The sequence below is a fragment of the Canis lupus genome, chromosome 17 (assembly GCF_048164855.1).
Source record: "Canis lupus baileyi chromosome 17, mCanLup2.hap1, whole genome shotgun sequence".
Taxonomy (NCBI): domain Eukaryota; kingdom Metazoa; phylum Chordata; class Mammalia; order Carnivora; family Canidae; genus Canis; species Canis lupus.
The window spans coordinates 4039274-4055784 of record NC_132854.1 but is presented as its reverse complement, the minus strand read 5'-3'; the positions used below and the strand labels follow the sequence as shown (position 1 = coordinate 4055784).

Sequence of the window (16511 nt, the reverse complement as noted above, 5' to 3'; positions counted from 1 at the left end):
ACTGGCTGCTCATTGGGCTTCACTGTACACATCTTTCAAGTTTCAGGCACTGGAGGAAGCGGAGAAAATTAGCAAATTAATGCAGTTGCAGCTGTTCCACATCTTAGTATCTTTCAGAGGGAAGATTAAAATATTATATTTTGAAAAGAGTCAGAATATTAGGACTGTGGAGGAAATGTTTAAAGAAAGATTTTATTTTATTATTTATTTATTTATTTATTTATTTATTTATTTATTTATTTATGTATTTATTAGAAAGATTTTATTTAAAACTGGTCTAGAGGTTAAAGAGCAAAAATGGGGCAGCCCGGGTGGCTCAGCGGTTTAGCACCACTTTCAGTCCAGGTCGAGATCCTAGAGACCTGGGATCGAGTCCCATGTCGGGCTCCCTGCATGAAGCCTGCTTCTCCCTCTGCCTTATCTCTGCCTCTCTCTCTCTCTCTGTCTCTCATGAATAAATAAATAAAATCTCTAAAAAAATAAAAATAAAAAAATAAAGAGCAAAAATGTTCAATAGATGTGTGGTGGGTGACCATGTAACTCTACCCTCCTTTGCTCTTGAAAGCAAAGGGAAAAAGCTATGAGTGTAAGTGTTGGTGAGAAAATGAATCATAACAGAAGAAAATATGCCCTTTCCAAGGGGCCTTTCCTGGAAGTTTCTTGGGTGATGAGGAATGGGGGACATCCATACAGGATGGTGCAACAGGAAGCAGAGATATAATTGAAGGAACAAGATGGACACAAAAGGATAATGTCAATGAATAGGAGATCCCAACCATTGTTATATCTGAGCATGATGCTGGAAAGTGTTGGAAAACCAGAAGCAGAGTTTCCATGGATTGGAAATAGTGACTCCTTTAGATTTTTCCAAGGATGTTATTAAGACTCAAATTTCTGACTGGACTTTACTTTTTAAAATCCAACATCTCTTTGGTCTTTGGAAATCATGGCATCCATAACTGGAAGGCCCAAATCCAGAATTTTTGATCATGAATACAGTACCCATCTGAATCTTGAATGAAAGTGATACCCTTGTTCTACATGATGGTTATATTTTTATTTGGACTGCCAGTGCTCATGACTTGGGGGGGTGAGAAGGCAACAAAAGTGTAATTTCTGGCATTTCTCAGAATGCCACCAGGAACTGAGGGGAGTGAATTTTCAACTTTTGAGTAAATATATAACACAAGACTAGTCATTCAGCAGCAAATTCTAAAAAATTCCCTAGTAAAGGTACCAGTTTACCAGTGAGATTTGTGTTTTGTGTTGTTTTATCTCTGCGACAGTAGAACACTATTGAAATCAGAATCCTTCACGACAGGGTAAAGGCAGAAAGGTGAAAATTTTTTTACAGATGTCTTTGAACTGGGAGCCCTTCTGAGAAAAATCCTAGTCGACCAGCATTTAGAGCACTGGTACAGAGCCTTTCCTATGGGAACCTGGAAGTTGCACCCAGAAAGGTTTTCCCTGAGGTCGCAGTCTGAAATTCACCCTCTCAGAAAGGCTTTGCATGCCAAATGACAAATAATTCCCCAAAGAGCTATTTTCATTCTTCCTCCAGATTGTTCATGCTGTTTCCCACTTTGGGGTGCTCCTCAGAGATCGCCCCATAGTTCAATGGACTTCCCTATCATACCTCTTTTGACTGCGTTGCCTTCTTGAATTTGGCTATTAACTGGGGACAATATATAGACCATATTACCAACTCTCTGGCTTGGCACAGTCTTGGGTACGTGGTAGATCTTCAATGTATAGTTAATGGATTATGAATGTCTCAGCCCCTGTGTCCCCCACCAAATCCTTCAAGACTTGTGCTGAGAGTGTCCCATACTGTAGTGTCCAATTCTCTTTAGTCTATTGGGTACCCTCCACTGTGAATCTAGAATGCTCTGAACACCCCCAATTTCATTCAACTGGGTTGTCAGTTTCCCCAGAGCAGTTACTATGTCATTGAACATTACATGTACATTGCCAAGCACTGTGCCTGGAATAGACTGTTGCCTAATAAAATCTTGGTGATTCAAAGTGAGGCAAACCAATGTTGTAGCTGAAGAAGCAGAGCCTATATTCACTTAAAAGGATAAAAGAATTTTTTTTTTTTAGGATAAAAGTTTTATTAGGAATTTATTTATTTATTTATTTATTTATTTATTTATTTATTTATTTATTTATATTAGGATTTTAAAATTCCTGGATGTGCATTAGTGGTACATCTGAATCACTTTAGTAATAGCCTGTTTTATAATTAGGTTTTGGTTGAATTGGCTGGAAGGTATGTATGTTTGGAATGCAGGTGGAAAACAGTAACTATGATCCAGCTCAGAGGGTTCTGGTGAGGTAATCTGGAGAGGTAATCGGTATGGCAAGGTAATCTGTAGTACAATGATTTGCCAGCGAGAAGAAACGCCATCTTCTCTGGTTTATAATGGGATTATGTCTGGATGAGCCACGTAAGTTGAATTAAAAATGCATTTGCTACTGCGCACTGTAGCATAGCCTAGCCTACCTTAAATATGCTCAGAATACTGACATTAGCCTACAGTTGGGCAAAATCATTGACCACAAACCCAATTTTCTAATCAAGTGTTGAATATCTCATGTGATTTTATTGAATTCTCTACTGAAAGTGACACCACAGAAGGGTTGCATGGATGCAGAATGATTGTCAGTGTATGAGTTGTCTTCGCTCATGACGACGTGGCTGCCTGGGAGCTGCGGCTGCTGCCCAGCATCGTGAAAGGGGCTTGAACTGCATGTCACCAGCCCCAGATATGATCCAAATTCAGAATGCTTTCACACCTTCGTAACGTCAAAAACTCATAAGTTGAGCCATTGTAAGTCTGAGACCATCTGTACATGAAAAGCGAAAATGAGAAGTATGTTCAAGATGACTTTATAATGAGTACGAGCCTTCAGTGTGAGATGATGGCAGAGAAGTAGAAGTGATTTTGTACAGATCTAGGCACTGGCTGAGAGGAGTGGCCAGTGGGATTGATGTTCAGCACAAGGGGCCATATGGAAGTTCTAGAGAGATTTCAAAAATTTTAAAAATTGAAACAAATTCAAATTCATGTTCCTACTGATACAGATCTCTGGGTGTGTGTGTCTCTGTCTCTGTCTTCTCTGTCTCTGGTTGTAAAAAAGTTTTTGAACTACTGAGAACCCATAAATACAGGTCAAGGAAAATGGACAATATTAATACAAATTGATTGTATAAGGCATATTGCTTCCCTTTTCCCCACAGCTTCCAGAGAGTTCAGAGATAATTTCTGTTTGTTTGTTTAATAGTAGAACTGTGCTTAGCATCTGATATCCACCCAATAACTGATATCTAGATCAAATTAGATGTCCTGGTAACACTTTGCTAGTCTCTTCTACCCTAGTGGTTTTGAAATCAACATAGAGGAATAAAAAGGGAAGTGTGCCCTGAAGATGTATAGACATTGGGAAATGTGAAGAGGTCTGACCCATGTTTCAAAAAGAAAACCAAAAACTTGCAAAAGATAAAGTTCATGTATGAACCAGGGAATTTACTGTGTGAATTCAGTGTTCATATAAAACTTTTGGTTTTCTGAGTGATAAATTTCAAAATTGTTCAGGACATGCTCATTAGACAACCAGAACTAAAATACAGGAGCACCTGGGTGACTGAGTAGGTTAAAAGTGTCTGCCTTTGGCTCAGGTCATGATCCCAGGGTCCTGGAATTGAGCCCTGCATTGGGCTTCCTGCTCAGTGGGAAGTCGGCTTCTCCCTCTCCGTCTGCCCCTCCCCTTACTCCTGCTCTCTCTTGCTATCATTCTTTCTTTCTCAAATAAATAAATAAAAATCTAAGAAAAAAGGAACTAAAATACATAAAATATCCTTTATGACAAGATGTAAGGAAAAGACAGAACATTTTAAATTTAAGATTGTCTGTATTTGTTATTTGGTTTCTATGTTTTTTAGGGTCTTTTCAGCTCAATCAGTAACACATACTGTATTGGGGTTTGTGCACTGAGGCACGTTACCTTTGTTTTTGTTTTTTGTTTGTTTTTTTCAAGAATGTTTTTTTTTAATAATAAATTTATTTTTTATTGGTGTTAAATTTGCCAACATATAGAATAACACCCAGTGCTCATCCTGTCAAGTGCCCCCCTTAGTGCCCATCACCCATTCACCTTGACCCCCCGCCCTCCTCCCCTTCCACCACCCCTAGTTCGTTTCCCAGAGTTAGGAGTCTTCATGTTCTGTCTCCCTTTCTGATATTTCCTACCCATTTCTTCTCCCTTCCCTTCTATGCCCTTTCACTATTATTGTGAAAATGTCAATGTTACCCAGGGCAATTTACATGTTTAATGCAATCCCTATCAAAATACCATGGACTTTCTTCAGAGAGTTAGAACAAATTATTTTAAGATTTGTGTGGAATGAGAAAAGACCCCGAATAGCCAGGGGAATTTTAAAAAAGAAAACCATAGCTGGGGATCCCTGGGTGGCGCAGCGGTTTGGCGCCTGCCTTTGGCCCAGGGCGCGATCCTGGAGACCCGGGATCGAATCCCACATCGGGCTCCCGGTGCATGGAGCCTGCTTCTCCCTCTGCCTGTGTCTCTGCGCCCCTCTCTCTCTCTCTGTGACTATCATAAATAAATTAAAAAAAAAAAAAAAAGAATTTGAAAACCATACCTGGGGGTTTCACAATGCCAGATTTCAGGTTGTACTACAAAGCTGTGGTCATCAAGACAGTGTGATCCTGACACAAAAAACAGACACATAGATCAATGGAACAGAATAGACAATCCAGAAGTGGACCCTCAACTTTATGGTCAACTAATATTCGATAAAGGAGGAAAGACTATCCACTGGAAGAAAGACAGTCTCTTCAATAAATGGTGCTGGGAAAATTGGACATCCACATGCAGAAGAATGAAACTAGACCATTCTCTTGCACCATACACAAAGGTAAACTAAAAATGGATGAAAGATCTAAATGTGGGACAAGATTCCATCAAAATCCTAGAGGAGAACACAGGCAACACCCTTTTTGAACTCGGCCACAGTAACTTCTTGCAAGATACATCCACGACGGCAAACGAAACAAGAGCAAAAATGAACTATTGGGGCTTCATCAAGATAAGAAGCTTTTGCACAGCAAAGGATACAGTCAACAAAACTAAAAGACAACCTACAGAATGGGAGAAGATATTTGCAAATGACGTATCAGATAAAGGGCTAGTTTCCAAGATCTATAAAGAACTTATTAAACTCAACAGCAAAGAAACAAACAATCCAATCATGAAATGGGCAAAAGACATGAACAGAAGTCTCACAGATGAGGCACGTTACCTTTGTTTAGAAACAATTCCAGTGAAAGAATGCACTCCCTGAGAAGGTGTGGACGGCTGAGTTAGTGTGAAGAGTGTCCTTGTCACTAATCCTTGGCAACTCAATAAACAGTCTTGGAGGAAGGCACTATCTGTGGTGTTGCTCTCTAAGCATGCTTTAGGAGGCAGAATGCAATGTTTTGATAATGGACTGGGATATTGGGATTTAGTACTTGGGATCTAGCGTGGATCCAGTCTTGGTGGCAGCAAGCCCCAGGAGGGCGGTCATTAAAGTAAAATGTAGTGGAGGTTTCTGGAGTCCTGGAGGGAAGACACTTTACACTTCCAGAGAAAGTGAGTAACCACTGTTGCTGATGCACTTGGACTGTGGGGATGACTGTGATTGTAGTCTCTAACTTTGATAAAAGAGGAGAGTGACCCTTTTGGGGGGAGAAGAAGGGTAGTATGCAAGGATAGAATGATTCTTAGAAAGAAGCAGAGTAAGGAGAGTGGGTAAGAATCAGTAAGAATCAGTAAGCTCAGAGGAGCCTGGCTGGCTCAGTTGATGGAGCACGGGACACTTGATCTTGCAGTCATGAGTTCAAGCCCTACATTGACTGTAAAGCTTACTTTAAAAAAAAAATAATAATAATTTCAGAAAATGGCCAAGCTTTTTCAGGGCCCAATGGGAGAAGAATTGTGTCTAGCATGGAGAAGGCTGCAGGAGAGCCTGTGTTTCCAGAGAGATAGATTTAGGTTCTGTGGACATTTCTAGGTGAGGAGAATTTCTTCGAAATGGACTAGGTTCCAGAGGTTCACTAGAAGGAAATGCAGTGTGTGGACTTGAGGGCCCTGGGAGAGGGGCAGATTGATTAAGAGGCTCAACAATTCATGGTGGGCTTCACAGGCACTTGGTCCACATGGTCACTCTGGCTTTGTGCTCTGCAGAGCCCGTGCTTGGTTTCATGCTGTCACCATCTTAAAATTCTTAGTCATTTTTAAAAAAAGATGTATTTATTTATCAGAGAGAGAGAGACCATAGAGGAAGGACAGAGGGAGAATCTTAAGCATACTGTGCACTCAGCACAGAGCCTGACATGGAGATTGATCTCATGACCCCAAGATCATGGCTTGAGCTAAAATCAGGAGTCGGATGCTTAACCAACTGAGCCAGATGTCCCAACATTCTTAGTCATTTAAAAAATTTTTTATATTTTTAAATTTTTTTAAAAAATATTTAATTTATTTATTTATGAGAGACAGAGAGAGAGGCAGAGACACAGGCAGAGGGAGAAGCAGGCTCCATGCAGGGAGCCTAATGTGGGACTCGATCCCAGAACCACAAGACCATGACCCAAGCCAAAGGCAGACACTCAACCGCTGAGCCACCCAGGTGTCCCCCTAGTCATTTTTTAAAAAGATTTTATTTATTTTATTTATTTATTCATGAGAAACACAGAGAGAGAGAGAGAGAGAGAGAGAGAGGGAGACATAGGTAGAGGGAGTAGGAGGCTTCCCCATGGCAGGAACCTGATGCAGGACTCGATCCCAAGACCCTGGGATCATGCCCTGAGCTGAAGGCAGACGCTCAACTGCTGAGCTACCCAGGGCCCCTCTTTGTCATTTTTGAATAAGAGACTCCACTTTTTCATTTTGCACTGGGCCTCACAGATTATGTAGCTTGTCCTGACTGGACCAAAGAGGCAGAGGAAGGTGATGGGGGGAGCCAGGAGCCTTGGCTCCAGGAGGCCAGGGGAGACAACTGGTAGAGTCAGAGCTTTCTGAAGGGGACTTCGTGGTGGTTCAACCACCTTCTTGGTGCTCTGAACTGTTGCCAGAAGTCGGTTGAAATGATGAAGAACAACCTGAATCAGGAGGAAGATTTGCTAGCTGGAAGAAAATTCTTTCTAGTGAGAATGAGGTTTACTATCTAACAATAATGTTGTAAGAACATTGTAACAGGAATGTTCAACCATCATAATCTTTTCAGACAAGTGTGATTAGAAGGTATTTATTGCTGTCAAATTATTATTCATGATCCTCTGAAATGTGAATCTCAAAATTACATTACTTGAGAGAAGCTCATATCATTTTCCACACTGTATCTAATTAACTCTTTTGGTAAAAGACACCAAAAAGCCAAACTGTAGGTATCTTTGAATTGTAAATGTGGATTCCTGAGGTGCAGGTTGAGGGTATCTTGACAGGTCACATCACTGTTGATTTTGCAGTGAGTTATCAAAAAGATAAAGAGAGCAGAATAGGAATTGCCTGCACATGAATTGCCTGAAAGAAATTGGATCCAGGCCCCAATTCTAAAACCTATTTATTGATCCTTTATACTCTGATCCTCATCTTATTAGTCATTTTACCCAAACCTGCAGCTACTGTGGATGGGGCCATGGGTCATAGTGTCCTCATTACTGTTACACATGATGCAATATATCACATATGCAAAGATCTTAGTTCAAAACTGAAACTAATCCCTCAGAGTTCATGTGTGCCATTGCCCTGGTGCTTCGTGTATCCCAAACCTGATGCCTGTGTATATCTTCCTTCATGTCGAACCTGCACGGTGATTTTGCACTGCACTGACTGTACGTGCTTGAGACTGCCAGGTACTGGAGGAAGATAGGAATGTTCTTTCATGACTGTATTATGATTGTGAACCACAACTCATAGGTCTGTTTTTTTTTTTTCTTTCTTTTTTTCGTGAAATGTCAGTTCAAATATACTTTTTTAAGATTTTATTTATTTATTCATGAGAGACACACAGAGAGAAGCAGAGATATAGGCAGAGGGAGAAGCAGGCTCCTCACAGGGAGCGCAATGTGGGACTCAATCCCAGGACCCCGGGATCACGCCCTGAGCCACAAGCAGACCCTCAACTGCTGAGCCACCCAGGCGTCCCTATCAGTTCAAATCTTGTCCCTGATTTTAAAAATTGGACTCTCTTCTAGTTACTAATTCTAGTGCAAATTGAAGAATAAGAAAAATATAAATCAATCCATGTAGTCCCCATTTCCAGTGCTATCAGTCTGTTGGGTTATTATCTGGAGATTGCCCATGGCTCATCAATGCTCTGGTCACTTAAACTCATTTTGTGCTCTGTCTCACTTTGTGTAATCCACATTACTGTCTTCAGGTTCACCAGTCTTGTCTTCTGTGACATCCAGTCCATTGTTGATCCCATCCGTTGGGTATGTTTTTTATCTCAGCCATGGTAGATCCATCTCCAGGCATTAAATTTGAGTCTTTTGGCTGTCTTCCATGTCTCTGCTTACCATGTTCAACAGTTTCCCAGTTTTTTGAACATGTGGAATGTGGTTACCATAACAGTTTTAACACACAGATTCTAACACCTCATTCTAACAGGTGTGTCGCTTCTAGGTTGGTTCCCATTGATCACTCTTTCTCCTCCTTGTGGGTCCTAATTGTTTGGTTTCTTGTATATCTGGTCATTTTTTCTTGAATGCTAAATGTAGTGGATTTTGCCTTGTTGGGTACTGAATATTTTTAGACTTTTTTTTTTGACAATTTTATTTATTTACTTGAGAGAGAGAGAGAGAGAGAGAACACAGAGGGAGAGGGAGAAGCAGGCTCCCCGTTGAGCAGGGAGCCTGACGAGGGGCTGGACCCTAGGACCCTGAGATCATGACCTGAGTCAAAGTCAGATGCTTAACTGACTGAACCACCCAGGTGCCCCTGAATATTTTTATATTTCTGTAAATAATCTTGAGCTCTGTTTGGGGGGCATTGAAGTTATTAGGAAGCAGTTTGATTTTGAGTTTAATGTTTCTAGGTGGGAGTAAAGCAACATTCAGCTCAGGGCTCATATCCCCCTCTGGGCCCCTGCACAGTACCGCATTGATTAGGCGAAGGGAACTTATTTTATGCATCTAAATCCTATAAAAAGCATATATGTTTCAACCCAGAAATTTTACTAATAAATATTTAGCTTATTTAGCTTAGATCCTTTAAAAAAACTAGTTTAGCAAATATGCATTTGACACTAAGGTATGCCTATAGATATAAATATTTGAAAATTAGACTTACACTGGGACTGGATAATTAATAAGATCCAGGGCAAAATGAATATGTGGGATTCTTCAATAATTATTAAAAATTTATGATGCTGACAGTAGAGCATTCAACCACATGCTCGATCCATTTAAGCATGACTACAGAGATCATGCACCCTCGGAATCAGCTCTGAGTTATAATATTTGTATGAGTTTTACCTAGAAATAGTAAATCAAAAAATAAAAGTAAAACAATTTCCTGGAGAGTTTGATTTAGTAGACCATGAAATTTCTATAAAATATATTGATTCAAATTTATGTTAGAAGATTTTAGAATTACAGTAGGTAACTGTTAAAAGCTAGCACTGTGGAGTTTTTAGTTGTCTTATGCAACCAGGCTGAAGGTAGCATTTATAGGATGGGAGATGAGTTTGGTAGGACCATGAAGGCTCTTCTCTATCTTGGATGCAATAAAGTGATAAAAGTTTATTCTTTGACAAAATTCAATGACAAATTATGTCTGTTGTAAAGCAGAAGTATCATGTGATCAAATCTGTATTTCAGAGAGATAATTGTGGTGAATGATTGAAGATTTTCTAGTAATCCTGTCTACAAATGAGGAAGACCCAAATAGTGAAATTTTTCCCTGTTCTTAATGTCTGTCCTTAGTTTTATTTCCACTGTCTGTGGACACCACTTCCCTTGAGTCATCCATCCTCTATATGTTCCTTACTTATAGGTTAGTTGGAGAACATTTAGCCCCATTTAGCCTCACTTCTCAGCCTCTAAATTGGCATTGAAGTTTTTATCCATGGACATTTGCAGTAAACCTTATCATAGTTCAAAATATTTTCTTTTTTTTTCCCCCTTTCTTTCAGTGTGCTCGGTATGATAATGCCTTCATCGCAGAGATCCTGATTGACAGAGGGGTCAATGTCAACCACCAGGATGAAGACTTTTGGACACCAATGCACATTGCCTGTGCTTGTGACAACCCTGATATTGTCCTGCTGCTTGTATTAGTAAGTAAAGCAACTCAGTTTATTACCATCTGAATGTTTGATGGTGTATAAAATGCTTTATACTTTATTAATATTTCACAGTATGTAATACTTTGGTTGATAATATATATATATATATATATATATATATATGTCATCCTTAATTTTATTGGAGTTACAAGATAATTAGATACTAATGTTGTGGGTCAGAGTTCATCAAACAGATTGTGTGGATGTCATATGAAGCTCTACTCCTCTGACTTTTTTTCTGGGAAATTATATGCCTTAATACTTTGCAAGTGAGTCCTAACTAAAATGGTTTCATAAGTGTTATTTCTTTCAATCCATTCTCTTAATTTTGAGCCAGTTAGGCATACAGTAATGAGATATGACATCTTTTGAATCTTATTCTCTTGCTTACATCTAGTAAGTCCCTGTCTACAACATTTCTTTACAAGAAAGTGAAAACATGGGGCACCTGGGTGGCTCAGTGGTTGAGTGTGTGCCTTTGGCTCAGGTCATGATCCTGGGGTCCTGGCTCGAGTCCTGTATTGGGCTCCCCCTCTGCCTGTGTCTCTGCCTCTCTGTGTGTCTCTCATGAATAAATAAATAAAAGCTTAAAAAAAAAAAGAAAATGAAAACACTAGAGTTATTTGATGCTATTGCTTTCGATTATAGCTTAGACCTTGACATTGATCCTCACAACATATCTTAATTATTTTGGAACTGAGATTTGGGATTTTTTTTCCAGAGGGTTTAACTCTAACAAAGATTTTGAGAAATTATTTTTAAAAACATGCGCATCTCAGTGTCTGGTGATGGGGCTTTTCTTTGCCAGACAGGGTTGAGAAATAGAAACTGGTTTTATTTGAATGATCATGGAGTTAAATCTTTAGTTTTCAAATTAGCATGTTCATGATTCTGCAGTGCCTCTTTTCTCACATCATGTACAAAGTTGTATTTCTGATAGTTATGTTCTGTAATTACCTTCATTTACTAATCATTTAATTTATATTTATTGATTACTGTTTTTTTTATTACTATTTTTGACATAATTCCTGCCCTTGAGGAAATTACAACTTATTCATTCATTCAAGTATTTGTTGAATAACCACTCTGTTCTAGGTGCTATGCAGTGCAAAAAGACATTTACATTATAGAATATGGCAAAACCAAACAGGAGCAAGCCAAGTAAGGATACCACTGAGGCATTTGATTAGTGGATTAAGCAAGTCTGACTAGTCTCCTTGACAATGTGTAATAGCCAGTCCAGCCATCTATCCACGGAATATCTTACTTTTAAATAAATATAGATGAAACACATTGTTATAAAAATTGTAATTCCTATAGGAATGTGTTCCTGTCAACAATATCAAAAGAAATACTTGTCTTCTTTCCAGAATTAAATACCATTGTATTTGATTCAGTGCTGCATGCCCAATATTCTTTCCATTTTCCAAAGATTATTGATGAATGAGAAACTGGGTAGGTACTTGAGTGCCTTCTTTCCTCTACTAAGAGAATCTGAGTGAACAGAAATAGCAAAAATCCCTGCCTCTTGGAGCTTACATTCTACTGGGGAGAAGCAGGAGAAAACAAATATGTAAATGAGTGAAATATACAGTATGTCAACTAGAGAGAACTATTAGAAGGACAGGAAGAGAGGAGTAGAGACTATTAAGGGGTGGCCACAAGTAGAAGGGGACACGTGAATCATAAACCACATGAAAATGTGGTCAAAACTGGAACAGGGCAGAGGGAAGAGCAGGGGCAAGCTCTGTGGAGGCGGCTTGTGTTTGTGGGACAGCAAGGAGATCAGAGCAGCTGGAGGGTGACGAGAGGCAGGCAGTGGTGCTGAGCTAATCCCACCCTGGGGCAGGGTGTCGGAATCTTCTTTCACCCCAGGTGAATCAGGGATCCTTTGGAGGGTTTCGGGTGGAGAAGTGACATGATCTGACTTGTGTTTGAGAAGATCACTCTGGCTGCTCTGTTGAGACCAGACAAAAGGAGGGAGGGGCGGCATGAGGGAGCATGTAGCAGTCTGTTTTCACCCCTCAGGTTAGACGTGGTGGAGGTGTGGGAGGTGACTGGCATTTGGATACTTTGAAGGTCAAGTTGTCCGTATTTGGCGTAGAATTGGATTTAGGGCTTGGGAGAAAGGACATGAATCACAGATAACTTCCACTTTTTGGTCTGAGGACCAGAGGGTTGGAATTTGTGTTAAAAGCATTTGAATCATCTTTTTCAAGTTTCTCAGGAAATCATTTTCTATAAGAACAGTTTTCAGTGAGTTGAGAGATAATGATGTGTTTTAGCTTTCGTTAAGTAGAGATGTGTGTGCATGTGTGAGTTGCCATCATAGAATGCACAGCGTTAGAACATTGCTATTTTAATTGTATCACAAATGGTTTGTGTTTATGGAGTAGGCTTAGGCACTGTGAATGTTGTCAATACTCTTTCCAAATGATCTCCAAACTCTAGGAGATACTAATAATTGACTTTTGTACAGCTTTTTCTATGTGTCTGATATCTTTCTACATGCTTTATAGAGATAAATTTACTTAGTCTTTATGAAACCCTATTACATATATGCTGGCTTTCTCTGCCTTGTGTAGGTGAGGGACAGATGCTCAGAGATGCCCGCCTATGTGCTGAGGACCAGAGAGTATTAGCAGAGACAGATTTGGTGTCATAACCTGAACTGCCAGCCCGTCTGATCTGCTGTCATATTACTAATGATAGAATTTATATAAGCTAGAAGTCTCTAGAGCAGACTAGTAAAATCGTGATTCCCATGCAATATCTTACATTCCCCTTTAAAAGCACAGCTTGCAAACTGATTATTTAGAATTTGCGAGGAAAGTCAAGAAATATTACATATGCACTTGATTCTTGCTATTCGCAGTAGGTAGGTTCTGTTAAGTCACCACAAACACTGATTTAGTGAATGTTGGACCACGGCTCCTGGGGAAGTTCAGCATTCACTTCCTGCAAGGCCTCTGGTCACAACATATTTGTCAACAGATCTGTACGAACCTTGTTTTATATGTCTTTCTCTTTAAAGAGACCTTTAGAAACATATGCTGTTGATTCATAAACATTGACCTTGTGGCCAATAACCCTGTAACTCATGCCTGCGGAAAGCCTCACCACACACGGATTTTTCTCCATAAAGTGCATCAATAGCCTTCTTGTACTTAGAAGCGGTAGGAAGCACTTCAGCATCATGCTTGGGGCTCATTTTAAACAACCAAATCGCCATCAAAAGGACAAAAATGTGAAAAATGTGACACTAAATAGACCACGATGAAGACTTTATTTTCACTATGAAGGTGAAATAAGAAGGCATGGCATTGTCTTGTGGGACCTCCCTTGCAAACGTGTGCGCTGGATGGCCAGAATTTTCACCACCCTGTGCACGTGCATGAATGATCCTGGAAGTGTAGCCCTAGTATTCATTTTGGTATTACAAAAAAATTCAGCAAACAGACAAATTTGCAAGTGTGGAATCTGTGAATAATGAGGATCCATTGTTTTTATTACTAAGGATCCATTGCATTTACTACTAAGCAAAACAATTGATACTTTTTAGAATTTTAAGTGCGAAATAGAAATCATCTAAATCCAGTATATTTTAGGAGTTGAGTGGATCAAAAAATGATGAATTTCTGTGATAAATTTTCAAAATTTATGGAAAAAAAGTCTCATTATTTTTAGTTTCCAGCACATAGTTGGATAGGGTTTTAGTGGTTCCTAGAAGTTTTATAGATATCTCACTGGACATGTAGAGCATTTTTATGATGTGAGCAATACACTTAGTATATAATACTTATTTTTATATAAAGAAATCTGTTATCAGAGAAGTTACATAAAAGAATAATATCTCAAATCTAAATGTTTGGGTTCCCCCCAAAATAAAATTTCAAGATGATATTTTTTATATTTATATATAATTATGCATGTATTTAATTATATATAATATACAGTATAATTCTACACTTGTCCCCTGAGAATTTTCTTCTACTTACTTTATTGTTGAGCATCTCACATATATACATTTTTAGTTTTCATTCTACTTTATCTAGTCTTTAAAATAATTTCTAATTTGCTCCACATTCAAACACTGATGTTCTATAACTCAAAATTATATCTAGTTTTTAAAAAATAATTTCAAGGTAATTTGCATTTCTCAGATTTTAAGAAACTTTTCTATTAATAATAAATCACAAAGGCTGATAAATGATTAACTCAAATCATGTCAGGTTTTATTCTCTCTAAAATCTTGATCTCATATTTATCCTGACATGTTTATGTATGTATATTTCTAGCCTGTTGTATCAGTGCATATATACCATGACTAAGTGCTTGCAAGATGTGCTCCAACTCTGCTCAATGCCTTGCTTGTGGAGGAAGGGAGTGTAGGCTTGTCTTTGCTATCTCTGCCATGGGACTGCTTAGAGAACAGTCTCTGAGTACACTTGCTCAGTTCTCCCATCTTTTCTTATTAGACTTTGGATAAAAGATTTGCATTTATTTCAGTTTTCTGATTTTCCACATCTGATTTTGCAATGTGGCCACAGTTGCTACATTACTCTGCCCTGTGAGTGATTTCAAACCCGGGGCACATCTGCATGTTTTAACAGTCCATTGCATTTGGAACCATAGGAAACACATCCCTTTAATTTGATATTAATTATTTTGAAAGGAAAATAATCTGATTGAATAAAACACTGTAGGATGCTTCTACTTGAGAAAATAATTTACCTGTCTTAGTGATAAATCAATCCTCTTAGACAGAATTTCTCTTTCTTACTGAAAAACTTTGGGAGGATATAATTTGATATTCCACATGTCCTGGAATTATTTAATAAGCCTTACTCCATAAAGAGTATCTATTCAATGTGGTTACAAGAGATGAGTAATGGACAACAGAAGGATAAAATGTCATTTTAATTAGTTTTATTTTTCAAATGGTGAATTAATTCTGTTCCATAGTACCAGGAGACCTTTCACGGTATTTTTACTCCTTGAAATCAGAAGGTGTAGGGAAAATTTTAGCAGATGGATAGTCATTTACCAAGTGAGGCTCAGCAATATCTTTATCATTGTTTCACTCCAGTAACAATGGAATGATTACTGGAAATTGCTCTGAATGTTTTCTCAATCCTTGGCCTTTTGCGAATGAACATCTGATGTTCATAATTTTTGTGCCTATTGGATGAAGTGTGTCATGGACTGTGTCTAATGGGCAGCATGGAACCAGATCATTTTAATGGGTGCTGCAGGTAACTGCCAGAAGTGAATAATTCTGTCATAACCGAGATAGTAAATGATATTTCAAAAACATACTGCTTACTTTGTGTTAGGTAGCTTAGATTGATAGATCAAAACGAACTCCTTGCCAAACATTACTCATTAGTTGCTTAGACTATTCTTGGGTTAAACACTATATAAAAATTTCATATTGTTCAGTTATAATTTATCCTTTTTATCGCTTTGATTTGTTAAATACTAGGACATGAGATATGCCCTGCTATACACAACTGATGAATTTTTGAACCCTACATCTGAAACTAATGATGTATACTATATGTTTACTAACTGAATTTAAATAAAAAAATAATAAATAAAAGTTAAATGATAAACCACAAAGAAAAGAAAAGGTGATACCCCTCCCCAGAAAATGAGCTATAAATCCAGATGGTTTAAGCCAAGTCTGATTTTCTAATAGGAGGTGTGGCAGAGGACATGGCGTCATTATCAACATTTTATGTAAATGACCCCACGTGCAGAATTTAATCTCTTTCTTAGCAGATTCTCTTGCCTTCAGCTTCACTAACAAAGTAAATTTTCAGGCTTGAATGCCTTCAGCTTCTACCTAACAAACTAACTGTTGATTTTTTTTACCCTATTTATTCACAGCCTTTGTTCCATTCTGAAAACTCATTTGTTTGCGTGCCTAAGCTGAATTCCCCTTCATTCCCTCCAGACTCTACTAACTTCCACCTGTTGAAGGATTTCTCCATCACTTTTCCATTTCCATTTCCATGGTTTTTCTATTGGACTTCTATAAATTCATAGTTATGTCGCAGGATCTTCCATCAATTAAAGAGCTAGGGAAAAACCCAATTAAATGTCTTTCCTGTAATTGCCAGGATATGTAAGTGCCAACCCCATCATTTTTATA

At 38.5% G+C, this 16511-nt stretch overlaps 1 protein-coding gene across 1 annotated transcript in view; it reads left to right on the top strand.

The window, feature by feature from the left end:
* Positions 1-16511, top strand: part of MYO16 (myosin XVI) — a 480319-nt gene that overhangs the window by 79277 nt on the left and 384531 nt on the right. Inside the window, exon 4 of the mRNA XM_072782401.1 lies at positions 10202-10345. Coding sequence (XP_072638502.1) covers positions 10202-10345 — 144 coding nt within the window. The remainder of the gene's footprint in view (positions 1-10201; positions 10346-16511) is intronic.